This window comes from Hesperophylax consimilis, chromosome 22 (assembly GCF_061612785.1).
Source record: "Hesperophylax consimilis isolate HC1 chromosome 22, BYU_Hcon_1.0, whole genome shotgun sequence".
Classification (NCBI taxonomy): Eukaryota; Metazoa; Arthropoda; class Insecta; order Trichoptera; family Limnephilidae; genus Hesperophylax; species Hesperophylax consimilis.
Window position 1 is genome coordinate 17742999 of NC_142857.1, and position 13838 is coordinate 17756836.

Here is a 13838-nt window from a genome sequence, read left to right on the forward strand (position 1 = left end):
AATGAACACAAATGCCTAGAACTGTTATCACCGATTTGAAATAAAACTGATTTTTTCAATGTACATGATACCTTTCGACTCCTAAACCTGACAGGCCAAGGAAATTGATAATTTGTTCTGGAAAGAATAATGATTTTTGATAACGTTTGTTCAATTTCATCTTAAGTAGGAACAAATTGACCTTACCTCGGGCAGACAGACACGCTAACAACACACATATTATATAATGTTCTTCATACATCAATAAATTGTAAAATTTTAAATATAGAATTTTAAGGTAGATGGGTAGGTACCTACTATTAAATTGCTTAAACTATCTATCTACATAAATAAAAATGTAAAAGTTCGTTTGTTTAAAATCGTAAATCTCCGAAAGTTCTTGAAATTTTGACACAAGGTTGCTTTTGAATACGATTATATTTAATATAATATGTAACCTGTGACATGAGTGGTTTATATATGCTGTGACAGGTAAATTCAGCGTAATCTGTTGGGCACGCGTGCTTTTTTTTTAAATTGCATAATAAGCGAAAAACAGCTTAACTTAAATTTAATACATTCATTTAATACTACTTTAAAACCCTGTAAAATTGAGTGTAGAAAATATATCACTTAAATATAGTATAGTAGATCATTTATCTGACCATATAATAATAACAAATGGATAAATTTAGTTAAGGTACTATTTAGTTCCTACTAACCTTACTTTTTCACTATGTAATATCAATTATTATAAGATAATTTTACGATTTTATTTATCACGCCGATTAGAGCTGATAGCTTTTAAAACGTTTCATAACTTGCACTTTAATTTATTAGTATGCGAGTACAGTTATGATTCTTGGAATTAGCGTTCTAATTCTTGGAAATAATAATTATCATTTGCCGTAGAACATCTTTTCAATGTGCTATGAGAACATGATTATTATTACATCGTTATGTAAATTCAATCTTTTAAGTTGTTGTGCTACAACTATAATTTATATCTTTTTCTTTTAGCATATAACTAGTTTTATATTTTAAAGTTTATAGTTTGGTTTCTTCTTCATAAATAAGCCTTTCAGGGCCCAAATTTACCAATTCTTCTCGGCTCGCATCTTTCTAAGCCATTACTTCACTTTAGATTATAACGCTATGTCATCTGCGGGAGATTTTTGTTTCTCTTTTCAAACCAAGAAAGTCATGGATATCTTATTCTTTCCTTGAAGATCTTTCCTGTTTTTATACTGATTACTGCAACGGCATTTATGCCAGCCTTCCAAAATATCAAATTGACAAACTTCAATCAGTGTTTAATGCAGCAGAACGGCTCATAACCGGGGTTTCAAAATATTCGCACATTTCAGAACACCTTCGTAACCTTCACTGGCTCAAGTGCCCTGAAAGAATCCAGTAAAAACTGTGCTGGATGGTGTTTAAATCCATCAATGAAATGGCCCCACCCTACATCTCTGAACTATGCGTCCCGGAAAACACTGGTCTGAGGCAGTCAACTCTTAGATCAGCAATTCTCAGATCAGCAACATCATCAGCTGTAGGCAGACTGATAGAACCTAAGCGCAAGCCAAATACTAAGTTTGGTGATCGCGCTTTCGGTGTATCTGGGCCGAAGGCTTGGAATAAACTCCCCCCGGAACTAAGATCCATAACAAGTCCAACAGAATTCAGGTCTAAACTAAAAACTTACCTTTTTAAGCTGTCGTACCCTTAGATTAAATATACCATTCCTAAGAGAAAGTCCAGTTATATTCAATTTTTCAATTAAGTCCTAAATCCTGTATCTAAATTTCGCCAATAAACAATTAGATAATGTTAATTAAGTGTTAATCTCAAGTGACCTACCAGGTAAGTATTGTACTGTATATTTTCTCCATAAATAGTTAAGTAATAACATAGATCACTGTAGGAATTTATAAGTTTGTACAGCGCCCTTGAGGTGATTTTGCACAAAAATGGCGCTATACAAGTCATACAATTATTATTATTATTATTTAATGCCGGAACAAATCTCAGACCCTGCGGTACGCCAGAAAATCATAATTTCGACAGCCGTAGAATTTTCAGACACAAAGAAGCAGAAACAAAATATTGCAATACCCTTTGGAATTCCAACCGTAGTGGGTGCGTTATGCCCAGCATATACCCACCCACTTGAATGTGGAGATTATGACGGTGTAGTTATATAACTTACTATGTTTACTGTGTTTTGTCAAAAAGAAAACAAGTTTCCGAGCAGGCGGGCCATGTTGCTTTCAGCTTCGAATAGGCTAAAAACCTGTTTATGCGCGCTGTTGTAGTTTAATTTCTCTGCATTTCGTTCCCACCTTGTTTTTATCAAGTACTTGTCTCATGTTTACAGTCACCCTTGGCTGGTTAGGCACCCATGCCTCGTAAAAGCATTTTTAACAAATGAATTAATTAATATGCGTTCTAGGCAATTTCCGCACTACTACTTGTGGTCGACGATTCGGAGCGAACTTCGCGAATATTATAGGTAATAATTGTAAACTTATTCTATCTTACTGTTATTCTTATGTAAACTTGCAATATTGCAGAAATATATTGAATCGATACAATTTTTTACGTGGTCGAGGTCATATAATTGTGAACAAATTAGAAGCGTTTAACCTTGGATTACCTGAAAACACAGGTTTCTTAATGTAAGAGGTCATGAGATAAGGAAATCGTGAATACAATCAAAAAGCGCAAATAATACTACCTTGGATATAGTTTAATGATATGTAAAACATCCTTAAACATGCTTATAATGCAGAATTTAAAGAAGGCTTTAGCCATAGAATCGTGTATCTATTCCGGGCTTCTGTCAGTTTAGTTGTTTCGCTCTGTCAGTTTGACTCTCAATCTAACTCAGTTCATCAGTTTGTCATTATTTATTATTCACACGAATGGAAAAAAAAAAACTGAGATGACAGCGAAAGGAGAGCACTATTCATAATAGAGCAAAGACAAAACATAATATATTATGTGAGACTAGATTATACATAATTAAGGAAGATAATGTCTAAAGTAAAAGCCTGAACAAGATTTCGATAAAGTCCAATCAGTAAAGAATTGTCTTTTTTTTTTTTTGGTTTAGTTAATCTCTGTCAGTTTGTCGCTGCCATTCTGTTTGTCAGTCTTTAAAAAGTTATTCTATCCTAGATTCGGGTTAAATGTTTGCAAAATATGTCACACTCAAATAAAAATTTCATATATTATTATTATGGGCTCGATGACCGAGTAGGTGGTAACTTTAATTTGGCAACAGAGGTCGTGGGTTCAATCCCTGCATCTTCAGACAAGAGACCCGAGTCATTTATGCAGATCACAAGATACTCGGGTGTTGGTCGCAGAAGGGTCATTTATCTGTCATTATTTGCCACAAGAATGCGAATATTTATTCAAATTTAGTCAGATTTAAAAAAAAAGCAGATAATCTGCCGGTATACATCGGTAAAAACTCATGTAGGGTGAGCTCTGGTGGCATGAAAAAGTCAATGCTGAATATTTTTGACAACGCAATCATTTTCAGCTCGCACAGTCATTTGAAACATTAGGTACCGAGTATTGAAAACATTATCTATTAACATGTCAAAACACAAGACGGCACACACTATTTTTGTTGCATTTTTTCAACTGTTCAATATTGAAAAAAATGCAATTCAAGTGTACATTATTTATGATACTTGCTAAAGCATCTAGAGTTGCCCGCATTATGGGGATGGGTGGTTTTATGAAATCTCTTGTAGACAGTGACCTTCCTCGTGTTTTGAAAATTAGGTGTGCAAAATTTCATCAATCTCGGAATAAAACTGTAGATATGTATAAAAAACAAAGTCACGACGCCCGGGACACTCTTCCCTAAAAAGTATAAACAAAGTCGCTACCCGCGTTCTTTTAAATTACGCAACGGATTTTGATAGGGTTTCACTATCATTTAGAGAATGTCTGCCGGAAGGTTTATATTATAATTCTTTTTATATGACTTCTTCACATTCTATAAGACTTTTCTCTAATTTATATTAATATAATATGCATGTATTGTATATATAAACCTTCCGGAAGAAATTCTCTAAATTATGGTGAAAACCCTATCAAAATTCACTACGTAGTTTAGAAGAACTAAACGCACAAACAGACAGACGCGGATGGCGACTCTATTTTATTATAACAAATTATGTAAGCAATAATTATTCGCCTGAAATATCCATACAAATTGAAGATATCTCCTGAGTAAAAATAAATGCCGCCGACGGGAATATTATGGATATTTCAGACTAATTATTGTATAATAATTTGTTATCATTTGTGCTATGCATAAAAAAACTTATCTTAAAAACATTAGTTTATCACTATAAAAAGTAGTAATAATTTTATTATTATAGAGATTTAATTTGTCGTAATAGTTTATCACTATAAAAAAGTAGTAATAATTTTATTATTATAGAGATTTAATTTGTACCCATTAGAAGGAAAAATAAAATAACATTCGAACTGGGATAAGAACTAAAACACTTTGTGATGATAAAAAGTGATGTATGCTGGTACAGAAATTTTGACAAATACAAAGACAGGATCCAGGCAAAGAAAGAACCCACAGTAATCTTTCTGTTTCGGAACAAAAAACCCTTTCCATCCTGTCCATCGAACAACAACTTTGGCCTTAACATTTCCGTAGGTTCAACAAACTGTTTTATATACCTACCGCTCAAACTGCCAGATGTTGTTTTGGTTGCAAAATCGAACATTGCAACCGGCTAGCAGGTCGTTGAAACCTAAAACCTAAACAAACGCCCGTTAGACGGTTTGGCCATTGGGGTCAAAACAACAACAACAACAATTTGCAACAATACTTTCCCGAAATGGCGGATGGACAACAATTGAATTATTAAAACCACCGGAAGACAACAAGCCATTAAAAGCGCGAATAATTGGGCGAATCACAATTCACACCGTAAAATAAATTGTCTTTTTGGTAAGGACGTGTAACCAAGAAAATAAATAAACCATAAAAATAAATAAAAAACTTTTGAAGAAACCTAATAGAAAAAAACTGACGACCAAACAATTAAAAAAAAATAACTTGGCGCCTTTTGCTCCTCTTAAGATATAACTATGTCAAGCCGTAACGTGTTGTTGTTTGTTTACCTCAGGAATTGGAAGTTAAGAACCGGTCACGGTTACAAGAATACCTTTTTGAGGTTATAGTTGTTATAAACATGGCTTGAAGTTCTACAAATAGAAATATTGAATAGAAATTATATTCCTTTAATAGTATTGGTAACTCGACAAGTTAAATTAAAAATAATCGTTACCAGATTATATGTTAAAAAGTGTAAGTATGAATAAGTCCATGGCTATCCTAGGAGAAGCTGCAACGATTTTAGGCTTTCTAAGACAAAGTTATTGGCAACACAAAACAATATTTATTGTAAAGGTTTCAAAATCCTTTCAAATGTTAAGGAAGCCAGAAGTCTTGCAGTTTTTCGTGGGTTATGTCTCAATGTTGTGAAGTCCAAATATTAGAGTACGTAGGTAATGGAATATTTTTATAGTAGTTTTAGAATAGATGTACACTAGATATAAAAAGTAAAATTTTATAACTAAATATACTTTTAAAAAAATTACTGGCGTCGCACAGGGATCGTTCGTGTCTCCATCTTTGTTTTTATTTCACATCTTTGACCTTTTGTCGTGTCCGTATGCACCAACATTCACTGTTTAACTGTATTAAAGCCTCTATCTTTTTGTTTGGCAAGTCGCCAAGTCCAAGCAAATACCTAAGGATCGGTAGACTTTGAAAAAAGAACTGACTGTAACAAGAGGGTTTCCTCTTGGCGTAAGAATAAACACTTCGAATTAAATGGTTCAAAGACCCAATCGAATTCACTCTTTCTTTTCCCCAAAAGCCCTCCACACAGCATTCCTAAATATGGTATGGATTCCGAGAGAGATGATTTGTCTCTAAGGTGTCGAAACCGAGTAAATATTAAAATAATACCTTGCCAAATTTAGCACCAGCTGAAGCCATTTTGTGGTTTGCTGATAGTGAATTCACGACTGGATATATGGTCCAAACTATTTTATCAACTGATTATTCCGACATATCAATTTAACATCATTACCAGTACGATTGTATGCAGAGTTCTTTAGGCAAATGATATCTACTTGGTTATTTATAGTGTTGTATTTCGTATGTAAATTCACTTGGTCGGGCGTTCGCGCAATCATTAAATGACGATAACTGGTATTATACATTTGGTTTTTTATTTAGCGAGTAAGCACTCTCGTTAAATTTAAAACACAAATTGATTCTACTTGTAGAGAATTATTATGCATGAGGTTTTTTTCCAGAGATACTGAAATACTAAAATTATGGCTTTGAACGTTTGAACACGGATTTAAATTTGGTTTCTCACCAAAAACTGTTATTATGAAACTGTGTATGTTATTATATAAATTTATTTTGTTTTTTTCACGTTTTCCCATTTTCCAGGTTTACAACAAATTCTTGAAATTTTCATAATTTTCTCGATTTTGTGATTTTACTTTTTTTATGTTTTAGTAATTTTGGTTTCACCTCTTTATGTTTATAGGCAAAATTTTATGTTTTTATCGAATTGTTCTCGACTTTTAATCAAAATCTTCTCGACTTTCTCATATTTGTCTGATTTTTGTCTCCAGGGTGCCAGGATTGTGAGGGGGGTTAATCACACACAGTGTGCATCGTTTAGCCAGGTTTCCTTTCCACCGTGTCGCGTGATGCTGCCCATATTCAACATGGTAAATAGAAAAACTCGAGAAAAAGAAACGCGAATGAAACAGATCACGCCTTTTGATTATGCCAGTTCGCCGTTTTGATATTTTCGAAGTTATTTTTATTAATATTCTATACCTATCTATAACTATACTATATACGATTTCTAGTTATGTTTTCTTTCAGTGATAAAAAATGCTTTTTATATGCCGTTTTATCAATTTTTGGCGTCGAGTACATTTGCTTTGTGATTAACCACATAACTTATGCTTCATCAAGAAATATTGTTGTTGATATTGTAAATAATGCAGTAAGGTATTCGTGCAATGTGTAAAACATCTGTTAGAAGCGAATAGTTACCACATGTTCAGTATAATATTGGTTACATTGTACATGATATTCATTTTAATGTTGAGACGGAGAACCTAATAAACAAGCATTTAAGATTCCAGCGAATCAATTATTAATTGGCGTTATAATTTTAATGGGAATTAAAATACCTACATTCTTATAATTATTAGTTAGTAGACAAAAGTGTTGGGTTGTCAACCAGGTATCGCGGGTTCAATCACCCGCTAGCTACGTCCATCATTGCACAAGCAATGCACCGCTTGTGATGATGGATGTAGGAAGAGTTCAAATATTGGAAGTTTTTTCGTAACCTGGGAATGTTTGTCGTAAAACATACACAATTTTTTTTTTAAAACTGTAAAATTGGGTATATTTAAAGTGGTTCCATGATAACTCAACACAGTGAGTATTCAACACACCTTTAAAAAGTTATATAAAGTCATTGAAAGTGATGAAATTTTTTTTTATTACATGGGTTAGGTTTAAAAATTTTTTTATCGTTTCTAATGACTTTATATCACTTTTTAAAGGTGTGTTGAATTGTCACTGTGTTGAGTTATCATGGAACCCAAAGTAATATGTAAAGTTTTCCAGACATTATCAAAACAATCAACCCGTAAAATACCATTTATTTCCAGTCCCTGGTTAGGAAGGAACAATCCTCAGTCAAACAAAAAAAGCAAAACAAATGGCAATAGTTGCCTTCAAATTAGTTTTTTTTGTTTTTGTTTTACTGAGGTTTTATCGTTCCTCCCAAGGGATTGGTGTGAATTAAACTGCTGTGATTTTTTTAAAATGTTTTTTAAAACTTATTTTACTGAGGATTGAACTTTCCTCCCCAGCGACTGAATTCAACTGCGCCAACAACTGCGCCAAATCCCGATTGGGCAGGGCCGACAATTATTTCGTATATTAACTGCTAAAGTCATCCAATTTCAGAGAAATGCTTATATGTCCGCGTGTGTGTGCGTGATCGCCACCAAAATTGATACAATAAATTGTCATGACAACGAGTCAATCTGCAGAGTTTTAGGTCGATCAGATGTCTGGAAGTGGGTTAATTTCCGCTTCCAAGATTTGCTTTCATTGATTCACGAAAACAAAATCAAAATTCAAATAGATGCATTTAAAAATGCCAATGATCAGCATTTTTGCCAATGGTCATCATAGTTACTTCTGTCCCTTATTGACTTAAACATACATTTGAGACGTACACGACATACAGTGCTATTCCACACGCTAAATTATAAAACACATGCAGCATCTAATTTGAAAATTAACCGAGCTCTTCATACACTAAATAATATTTGTCTTAACTCTAAGGCTAGCTTTAGACTTGTAAGTTTTTTCGTAAATTTACGACTTCTAGCCAATGGGCATATTGCATTTTGAAAATCCAATATGCCCATTGGCTAGAAGTCGTAAATTTACGAAAAAACTTACAAGTCTAAAGCTAGCCTAACATTGACATTTTTTCGGTTTCACTGCCCAAATTCAAACGTGGTATCATGTCAATAATTTAAACTTTTCAATGCGCATACATACAGACACACACACACACACACACACACAAACACTCACACATACATTACACACGTCACACACACACCTATAAACTACACAAGTCACCTGGTAATTAAGGAATAAACATACCACTTAGCAGACATTACAAGAACACAACATGAAGTAGGTATCTTATTCCTGTATATTGTTTCAACTCTGTAAATCATGTACTGTTTGTTTCTATAATATAAAATAAAAAATTTAAAATTTTTCTCGTATCACAGCTCTATTATAAATATGTCAGATATAAAAAATGGCGGGGAGCTGTTTTACTCCCGATCTGAACAGAGCAACGCGTCTTTTTGGTTTACGTGTCTCCACATAACAATACGTCTAGATCCAAAAGTCAACACGCAACATTCGATATCTCCGTTGCTCAAACAGTGAAAGTTAAAACACACTGATTTTGAAGTTCTCTGACCTCACGGTGTTTGTTGTTTACGCGACCTACATTCATATAAAACATATTTGAGTCATTAGTTTGTGGTCGTGCATCAACGCATGACTCTCGTCTAAACACAGTACTAAATGATAATACAATTAGTCGAGTACCTAATCGTCCTTAGACATGTTTTGTGACATCAATTTTTTGTGACGTACGTACATTTGTCTACGTAGACATAACAAAAATAAACAATTGTTGATGTAATTTTATTTATTAGATACTAAATAATACAATTACAGAATGATTAATCTTTGACTCTTCAACTGGGAAGGTTTCCGTTTCAAGACAATCAAATTGATAAGTTCATGTGAAGTAGGTAATGTAAAACAAATACATAACAATACATTTATATCAGAAATTACTTTCATGTCAATATAAGAGATAAGTTAGTTAAGGCGATGCACTAAGTCGTGTAATATTTTAAATTGAGCTGCTATCAATATCAACCCTTACGTAGATGGCGATAAGGTTTAAATTCCCGTTTAACACCATCCGCCTGTTTTAAATTTATGCAAGAAAAAAACATGGCCAAAAAGTGCCTTTTATTTTATTTTGTGGATGTTCAGGCATAAATATTAAAAAAAAATTTCGATCATTTTATAAATAACTTAATTTGCCACATTATACAATAAAATCATAACCGAAAATGGGTTCGTAAGTAGGAGATTTTCAACTTTAAAGCAGTTTTCATAGGCCTTTACATTATTTTTTTCTGGGATTATATAAAGACTTATCTAAAAAATACTCGATTATTTCAAAGGCCAAGATGTATTCTACTCGCAGTATTTAATTAAAGCACCTGAAACATTTCTAGGCGACCAAATTTTCAAACCAAAAACACATGATTTTGCATTACTACGTATGGCATAGCCTTGCGTATTTTTCATTGTTTATATGATGTGTAATAACTAATAATGATGCTAGGATTAAATTGGTTAATTCTTTTGCTTCTCTGACACAGCAGATTTAATTGACCTCTTATTTTTGTGGAATTGGAAGTCATGGTAAATTAGGTGCTTTTATCGAATTAGGTACTAATTGATTGAAAAATCCAATGCTTCTCAAAAAGTTTAGTATGCAGTGACGTCCTCCGTGGTTGAGTGGTAACGATCTTTGGCTAAGAATCCGGGGGTCGCGGATACAAATTCCGGAGTGCACAAGTAAATTTTATTTGTTATTTCGTAATTTTTGACTGAACATAATTTATAGTATGTTAGTGGAGTATCGCACTGGTGAAAAGAACACCATTCAGAATTGAAACGTTGCTTGTAATGGCTTTAACCGTGTTTGGTGACCAGATTTTAAAAGCCCACTTTTCTTTTCCCCATCTCCTTCCCCTCCACTACCTTCAGCTTAGCAACATACATAGTCTGTCGGGACTCGTTCTGTACGGTACTCGTATAAAAGCAGTGGGTTCTTTTTAAATATTATATACTGTGTAGGGTCTGGTTATTTCGATGTGCGCTCTTCGGCAGTCAACTTACGAATGATGTGTTAGTTTATTCAAAGCATTCTCTAACCCGCCTGGTGCCAAAAAAGTGTTTTGCCTCCAGCTCGTGGATAAATACCCAGATTTCATGTACGGGCAATTCTATCAATTTGGAAGTCTATGATTTATACCTTCTCTCTACAACGTAGATGCAACGTTAATATTGTTACGCATTGTTTCTCCCTCATTCTTCCTGATTCATTGCACCAACTCCGCTGCATAAATTCTCCGGGCACGCATGTTACTCCACGCACGTAGGTTAATAGATACTCCACGTTTGTAGGTACCTATTCCACGCACGTGCGTACAACCACGCGGTATGATTATCTCCTAGGTAGTTACTTAATCAGACATCTGCACGGTATGCATTACATAATATACTCGTATATACTTACCACTCATATAATGTATACGTGATCATGTACTCGTCATTCCAAAACCGGTGCAGCCATAACGGAAAGCTGTCAGATGATGTCTTAATATTGTTTTAATGAAGGCCTCTGTAGTCGAGAGGTAGGGCTCTCGACTAGCAAGCTGGAGGTCGCAGGTTTAAAACCCGCTGTGCGCAACTAAATTTAATATGATTAGTTGATTAGTGTGTGTTCTTTCACAAATTACTCATTTAAAATATTATATAGTTTTATCGAAGGAAGCAAACACTTTGTGATGTGACATCATATATTAAATGAAAAAATACACTTTGTAAAACACCACTTTTATTATGAATTAATTTTAACAGCCAACCAGGTTTCGCTTAGCTCAAGCTTCGTCAGGGCTTATTATATCAACTGATGATATAAGTTGACCGGTCAGTGGTTGAGTGGGCATAGCGCTTGGGTCTCACCCGAGCGTCGCGTGTTCGATTCCTCGGCTGGCTAAGTCCTCCATCACAACACAAGCAACATTTTCGGCTTTCTGTGGTGGTAGTAGGAGATTTTCAAACATTGTTGGGTTATTCGTGACCCGGGAATGTTTTTCTTTCTTTTAAAAAAAAAAAAAAAAAAAAAAAAGTTGATATAATAAGTTGATATAATTAAGTTGATATAATAAGCCCTGACGAAGCTTGAGCTAAGCGAAACGTGGTTGGCTGTTAATATTAATTCATAATAAAAGTGGTGTTTTACAAAGTGTATTTTTTCATTTAATATATTATATAGTTCATTTGCGGCATGTTCCAGAGTGGAAAATACTCTCAGTATCGCCCTAGTGTAAGACCACCATTGAGAGAATGGGAAAAAAGTGATATTTTAGTTATAACCATGAATTTAAATTGTCGCTTACAATGAAAAAACCGAATAGCATCAAAGATATAAGCCATCTAAACGTTCATATTTGCAGCCGGCCAAAAAGCGTGTGACATCACAGTACATGCGCACTGCCATTCGAATTATGAATTGTACTGCATGTGACGTCACGAGTGACGGATGCATACATTTTACCAATGTCCTTTCAGAAAGCTCATATTTTCGTCATTTTTGGAGATTTTATTTATTTATTTAACGCCCAGAGAGCTTTTACATTTAGGTGGTACAATTTTAATGAGACAGTTTTGAAACATAATAAAGAAATAAAAATAATAAAATTACATTAAAAAATAATATATGCAAGAAACAAAATTAAAAATAACAAGAACATACATTAAAAAATACAGCGATTTTAAAAAGTAATTTTACTGTCGTTATTTCGTCTTTAAATATAATACATTATCACAAAAGAAAAATAGAATACAACCTCATTGATTGAAGAGTCAAACTAGTAGACATTATCTTTGTTCGGGTAAGTTTGTGACTTGTATAGCAAGAAAGGAAGATAGATCATATTCTTCAAAGAGACATGACTTGAATATTGGTTCGTATCCACACAATTGTGATGGCCGGGAGTAAAAGGGATAACAAGCCTGCAGGACAAAGTATCGAGAGATAAACTTAGGTGGTTGAACGATATTGAGGCGAACACTGTAATGCTGACCAGAAGGAACCGGACAGCAGAAGGCAGCCTGGTTTGGAGGCTCTTCCTGCAATCATAACTCTGAGGGTTGTAGCACCCATGATGACGGTTTTCCTAAATAATTAAATTAGCACATGTGTTTTTATTAGTTTTTTTAATCTTTCATTGCTAATTTCTATCCCAGATACCAACGTAAAACTTGTTTTAAAGTCTGGCTATTGTACATTGTATAATTAGGAATATAATTTATATTCTTTGTCCTTTGACGAATCACCCACAAAATATTTTGTCAACAAACTGAAACAATCAGAGATTCAAATAAAAATTTCCCTTGAACTTTTTGTATGACGTTTTTCCCGTCTGTCCTTCCGGACCATATCAAAAACACATTATTATGTATATTATCGATTCCAGCACAAACCAATGACGTGTTTGTGTCAATTAATCGACAATATCGTACGTGCGGTGAAGAAGGCCTCAGCTCAATATTCCGCGGTGACAAACCGGCACCATTGACCTCGTAATGCATTTGTCTGGCTGTATTAACATCTCCAGAGGTCCAGACGTTGTTGATTATTTTCCAAACGAAACACGTTCCAGTAAAATTAATAACAATGATTGCACAATGACCAATTCTAAGAATCTCAATATTATGACGGACTATCGTTTTAAAATGTACGTTCTCCTATTTATAATATCTACATAGTAATTATTATCTTCCTTCCGTATTATTAATTATTCATTTAAATATTATTTCTAACCGTCTATCCTATTTACTAACTTATAACAATAACACTACATAATATTTCTTGTTTATAACGTAACATTTTTACGGTCTTAACGTGCAAGTAATGCCCTTGTAACGGAGATTAGAACAGTAGATTATTTTACTAAATGCCAGAGTTGCAAAAGGGTTATAAAATTGTTTCGAGTAGGTACTGGATTCATTTATTTATATAGTAGTACTTATTTAAATGATTCGCAATGTTAATATTCATCTATCAAATCATTGACACTATGGACGGGTTGTTTCGGAGAATTTGAACAATTATTCAAATTTCAAAGTTAATTTTCAAGTTCTGTGAAAGATTTTTTCAAGTTCTGTTTTTATTTCAGTTCTGTCAAGCAACTAGCCTATAATGATACAATAACAGAACTTAAATAGGACTTTCACAGAACCCGAAAATAAACGTTGAAATTTGATGAATTGTTCAAATTCTCCGAAACAACCCGTCCTATATGTTTTATCGTGGTTAGGTTAGGTTAGGCGTTGAAATTATTTGCTG

General features: G+C 33.8%; 1 protein-coding gene across 2 annotated transcripts in view; it reads left to right on the plus strand.

The window, feature by feature from the left end:
- CBP (sarcoplasmic calcium-binding protein) overlaps positions 1-13838 on the plus strand; it is a 64602-nt gene that overhangs the window by 6449 nt on the left and 44315 nt on the right. Inside the window, exon 2 of one of the 2 annotated variants that reach the window (XM_089645170.1) lies at positions 6685-6783. The exons of the other annotated variant lie outside the window; for it this stretch is intronic. Within the exon in view, the coding sequence (XP_089501296.1) occupies positions 6685-6783 (99 nt within the window). The remainder of the gene's footprint in view (positions 1-6684; positions 6784-13838) is intronic. 2 annotated transcript variants of the gene reach the window in all.